This window comes from Lactuca virosa, chromosome 1, assembly GCF_052849685.1.
Source record: "Lactuca virosa cultivar CGN04683 chromosome 1, Lactuca_virosa_CGN04683_v6, whole genome shotgun sequence".
Classification (NCBI taxonomy): Eukaryota; Viridiplantae; Streptophyta; class Magnoliopsida; order Asterales; family Asteraceae; genus Lactuca; species Lactuca virosa.
In genome coordinates, this window is record NC_136426.1 from 56,601,277 (window position 1) to 56,606,898 (window position 5,622).

Below are 5,622 nucleotides of genomic sequence, written 5' to 3' on the forward strand. Positions count from 1 at the left end.
TACGTCTTATTCCCTATGTTGTGGTTATGGCAAAGTTGAGCTACCACCCTTAAAAGAAGCACCCTCATCTTACAAAAATCTTTACCGTTCCGTAGATTCTAAAAGCAAACACTTCATGAAGAACATTCGACGTTACAATTCAATGTTTTCATTTACATCCATGGGAGGCAAAGTCGATTCATCCATCAACAGAGGCAACGCACCATACATATTCAGACTTAGCGGTCAAAATTATCATAGTATGGGAAGTCTTTTACCTACTGGTGGATCAAAACCAAAATTCTGTCAGTTATACATATATGATACGGAGAACGAGATTTCAAATAGATCGACAAGTATTGGGTATATTTTTACAATAACTTTAATAAACCGTTTTAATTCATTATTTTCTTTACTAACATTAAATATATTTTTTTTAATATTTTTAGTGGACCAACGAGCGCTTCTACATCAACTTCAAGATCATATGATCTCCAGATTATAGAATTTTTGAAGGTTATGTTAGATTCAAACAATGCGTTGGTCAAGTCTTATAGGATGGTAAGAGTCAGTCTTCATGAAAATCTGGGTGCTAACTTGAAGTTAAGATTAATCGGAAAAAGAGAACAAGATGGAAGGACTTATAACTTACAAACTTCTTCTGAGGTAGCTGCTTTAATTGTCGGTGACATTTGTGATTCAATTGAAAAAAGAGACATCATTGTTGAAACCTCATCAGGATTACTAAAGCGTATCAGTGGATTACATCCTTCTTACCTTCTCTTCAGTATCCATTACTTTTTCCATATGGCGATGATGGTTACAGAGTTGACATCCTTCATAGAGGTATTACATCTTCAAGTAACAGCAAGCGCCCAACCTGTACAATGAGAGAATTTTTCGCTTACCGAATTCAAGATAGAGATCAATCGTTCTCACTACTTCTTAATGCAAAAAGGTTGTTCCAACAATTTTTGGTTGATGGTTATACAATGATTGAAAGCGAGCGATTATTTTTCATACGTAAGCAACAAAAAATTCTTAGATGTGAGTCTTATGAGAATCTGCGTAATCACCAAGCACGTGGTAGTACAGATATTTCGAACGTTGGTTAACGTGTGATTTTACCTTCTTCATTTACCGGTGGTGCACGTTATATGATGCAAAACTATTTGGATGCCATGTCGCTATGTAAATGGTTTGGATATCCAGATTTTTTCATAACCTTTACGTGTAATCCAAAATGGCCAGAAGTTCAAAGGTTTCTTAAGGACACTCCACTTCATCTTGAAGATAGACCGGATATATTATGTAGGTTATTTAAGATTAAGTTGGATGCATTTATTAAAGATTTAAGGGAAAATAAAATTTTTGGCAAGGTTCAAGCAGGTATTTGAAATTATACTTATATATATATATATATATATATATATATATATATATATATATATATATTCTATATCTTCTTTAGATTCTAACTTCTATCCTATTTGTATATTTTTTATATGCAGTGGTTTACACAATTGAATTTCAAAAAAGAGGTCTGCCTCATAGTCATATATGTCTGTTTATGCATTCTGAATGCAAGCTTCCTACAGTTGAATATATCGATCCAATTATTTCTGCTGAGATTCCAAATATTGATGAAGATCCAGAATTGTATTCACTTGTGAAGGAGTTCATGATTCACGGTCCATGTGGAGCTGAAAATTTCAATTGCCCATGCATGGTGGACAGAAAGTGTTCTAAAAACTTTCCAAAGCAATTCTGTAATCATACTTCAGTTGATTCAGATGGTTTTCCTTTATATAGGAGAAGAAATGATGGAAATTTTGTTGAAAAATCTGGTGTTCAGTTAGATAACAGAAATGTTGTTCCATACAACAAATATCTGTTAAAAAGATATCAGGCACACATTAATGTTGAATGGTGCAATCAAGGATCTTCTATAAAATATTTATTTAAATATATAAACAAGGGTCCTGATAGAGTGACTGTTGCTATGGTGCAAAGCAATAATGATACTGAGAACAATGATGCAGTGGATGAAATCAAAGAATACTATGATTGTAGATATATATCTGCATGTGAAGCATCATGGAAAATTTTTAAATATGATGTTCATTATAGGCATCCTGCTGTGATTAGACTACCTTTTCATTTTCCTGGTCAACAACAAGTTGTATATGAGGCAGACGATGATATTGAAGATGTTCTTGACCGGCCTTTAGTTGCTTCTTCAATGTTCATATCTTGGATGAAGTGTAATGAGATCAATAAAGAAGCACGAAAACTTACATATGTTGAATTTCCCACCAAGTTTGTTTGGAAACCTAAACTTCAAACTTGGAAGCCAAGGGAAGTTGGATTTTCTATTGGTAGAATTCACTCCGTTTCACCTAAGCTTGGCGAAACATATTTTTTAAGAATTCTTTTAAATAAAGTGAAAGGTCCAAAATCCTTCGAAGAAATTCGCACGGTCAATGGTGAAATTTGTTCTTCTTTTAAAGATGCATGCTATAATCTGGGCCTTTTGGATGATGACAAAGAATACATCGAAGCAATTAAGGAAGCAAGTCTTTATGGATCTGGTTTTTATCTGCGTTTCTTATTTGCTACGATGTTATTGTCCAGCAGTTTGTGTAAACCAGAGATTGTGTGGGAAAACACATGGGAATACCTGTCAGATGGAATTCTTTATACTCAACAAAAGAGATTAAAGTCTCCAGGTATTACATGTTTATTACATTATTATTAAAACTATATCATATAAATTTCCAATATGCACTCAATTACATTTTACGTCCCACTTAATCTCTTTTTTAATATGTTGTAACTAATATAGTATTGTTCGTACAGGTTTATCACTAAACGAAGATCAAATTAAAAACTTGACTTTGTTTGAGATAGAACAAATTTTACTCCGAAACAATTCCAGTCTCAAGAACTATAGAAGGATGCCTTACCCAGATGCTGATTTGGTTTCATCTTCAAACAATCGTTTGATAGTCGAGGAGCTAGATTATGACATACCAAATTTGAAGAATGAGTTTGATCGGCTCTTTGTTTCATTAACCGACGAGCAACGCAACATTTTTCTTGACATAATGGCTAAGGTTAAAAATAATAAGGGAGGTGTATTCTTTATTTATGGTTATGGTGGAACGGGTAAGACATTTCTCTGGAAGACAATTTCTGCAGCAATTAGATGCCAAGGAGAGATTGTTTTAAACGTTGCTTCAAGTGGGATCGCTTCATTATTATTGACTGGAGGCAGGACAGCACACTCTCGATTTATAATTCCCATAAATCTTACTGAGGATTCTTTTTGTAGAATAAATCCAAAGAGTGATCTTGCGAGTTTAGTAAGAAAAGCCTCATTGATCATTTGGGATGAAGCACCCATGGTACACAAGCATGCATTTGAAGCTTTAGATCGAACTTTGAAGGATATATTACGATTTGTCGATCCTACAAACTTAAATATTCCATTCGGAGGGAAAGTGGTTGTTTTTGGAGGTGATTTCAGACAAATTCTACCTGTTGTTCCGGGTGGCAGTAGACAAAACATTGTCAACACTTCTTTAAGTTCTTCGTTTTTATGGCAACAATGCAAAGTCCATAAATTAACAAAAAAAACATGAGGTTAACTGTTGGAAGCGATTCATCTGCTGTTGATCGAATAAGGGGTTTTTCAAACTGGCTTTTGGACATAGGAGAATGTAATGTTGGTGGTCCGAATGATGGTGAAGCAATTGTTGATATTCCAGAAGATATTCTCATTAATGATCCATGTGATCCTATAGGTTCATTAATCAATTTTGTATATCCTTCGATTCTTGAAAACTTCAACATTGCGGGTTATTTTCAAGAAAGAGCAATACTTGCTCCCAAGAATGAAGTTGTTGAAGAAATAAATGATCGGTTGCTAAAATTGATTCCAGGAGAGCAAAAAGAATATTTAAGTTCAGATAGACTCTGCCAGTCTGAGTTTGTTCATGATTAGTTTGATGAAAATTTATACTCACATGATGTTTTAAATGGTCTTAAAGTCTCAGGTATGCCCAACCATAATCTCATTTTAAAAGTCGGTGTTCCAGTTATGTTATTGAGAAACATTGATCAGAAAAATGGCTTATGTAATGGCACTAGACTACAAGTCAAATCTTTGGGCAAACGTGTTATTGAGGCAGTTATCATATCTGGAAGTAATATTGGAAACCGGACTTTTATTCCAAGAATGTCTCTAACTCCTACTGAAAACAAGATCCCGTTCAAATTTCAAAGAAGACAGTTTCCATTAGCTGTATGTTTTGCAATGACAATTAATAGAGCCAATGACAGTCTTTATCGAAGGTTGGTTTGTTTCTCAAGGATCCTGTTTTTACACATGGCCAATTGTACGTTGCTTTATCCAGAGTTCAAAGTAGAGAGGGATTAAAGTTGTTAATTTTAGATAAGGATGGTAGACTATCAAATAAAACATCCAACGTTGTGTATAAAGAAGTTTTTAGAAATTTATAAAAATTTCGTACAATTTTATTATTTATATCAATTTATGTTTTTTTTATTTAAATTTTGATTCAATTATACAAAAATGATATTTTCCTAACATATCTACAAATGCAAATTGCCGAACGGATATGAAAACCACTATTCTTTTGTAATTTTAACGAATCATCATATAATTATGACACGACTGATAAAACATCTATATTTATTACTTATTAAAAATTTTATTCTTATTCTTCAATTATTAAGTATTACTATAAATAATATTATTTTTAATTTTATCATCCGTGGTGTCCACGGGTTATAACCTAGTGTGTATATATATATATATATATATATATATATATATATATATATATATATATATATATATATATATAAACCCATTGTTTTACCTCGTTAAACAACGCATTTACCTAATGTTTTATATCAATAACTGATAACCGATTTCAAGTTAATACACCAAAAGATGGTGTGTTTCCATCGATTAGAATCTATATACTTCACATATTCCGACGATTACTCCATTTAATCTAGATTAGAAACTTGAGTAACCAGTTGCAAAGTAACAATAAACATAATTAACTTAAAATCTTGAATAAAATGTATTTTAGTAAGGGTAATTAAAAATACGCTTGGAAATTACCGAACTTACCATTGAAAAGATACAAATACTAAAAAGGAATTCATGTCAATTTTCTTAAGTATATGATTAAATGTCGTGTATGCAAACCTAAAAGATGCACCAACAAATTTTTTATTGTGAAGTTGTCGGTTTGCGACCATTTTTCCTTTGATTTATCTTGCGTATTTTCATTTTCAACACCTAAACAAGGGACCATGCAAGCTATCAACAAGATATTGGTAAGCACACAAAACATACTAAAAAATATCATTTTGATATCCTTTGGGCAGTATTGTGCCCATACTATAGAAATCTTATTAACAAGTTAATAAGAACTCATACTTTAATATTTTACACAAATGAGCAAACAGTAGGGCTTTGAATTTAATTGTATTTTTAAGAAGACTTATGTTTCTTGTCCTTATGCAAATAAATGATGTATATATGTTAATAATGCGGTGCGGTGCGGTTTGAACCGTGATTTCGCAACTGTAAACCGCACCACA

At 32.5% G+C, this 5,622-nt stretch overlaps 2 protein-coding genes across 2 annotated transcripts; both read left to right on the forward strand.

The window, feature by feature from the left end:
- The first annotated feature begins 866 nt into the window (after positions 1-866).
- LOC145114130 (uncharacterized) lies at positions 867-3,623 on the forward strand. Its single transcript, XM_079050135.1, has 4 exons — positions 867-1,089; positions 1,192-1,368; positions 1,491-2,708; positions 2,839-3,623. Exons 1-4 carry the CDS (start codon positions 867-869, stop codon positions 3,621-3,623), a joined length of 2,403 nt encoding a protein of 800 aa, XP_078906261.1.
- Positions 3,620-3,985, forward strand: LOC145114138 (uncharacterized). The gene has a single exon (XM_079050142.1). The coding sequence runs from the start codon at positions 3,620-3,622 to the stop codon at positions 3,983-3,985; it is 366 nt and encodes a 121-aa protein (XP_078906268.1).
- The last annotated feature ends 1,637 nt before the right edge of the window (positions 3,986-5,622 follow it).

Bases quoted from the DNA above. Each gene is read 5' to 3' on its own strand.
- LOC145114130 (XM_079050135.1), top strand. From the start codon at position 867: ATGAGAGAATTTTTCGCTTACCGAATTCAAGATAGAGATCAATCGTTC. The intron at 1,090-1,191 runs GTTAACGTGTGA...TTGGATATCCAG, and splicing joins TACAGATATTTCGAACGTTG to ATTTTTTCATAACCTTTACG. The intron at 1,369-1,490 runs GTATTTGAAATT...TTTTATATGCAG, and splicing joins TTTTGGCAAGGTTCAAGCAG to TGGTTTACACAATTGAATTT.
- LOC145114138 (XM_079050142.1), top strand. From the start codon at position 3,620: ATGAGGTTAACTGTTGGAAGCGATTCATCTGCTGTTGATCGAATAAGG.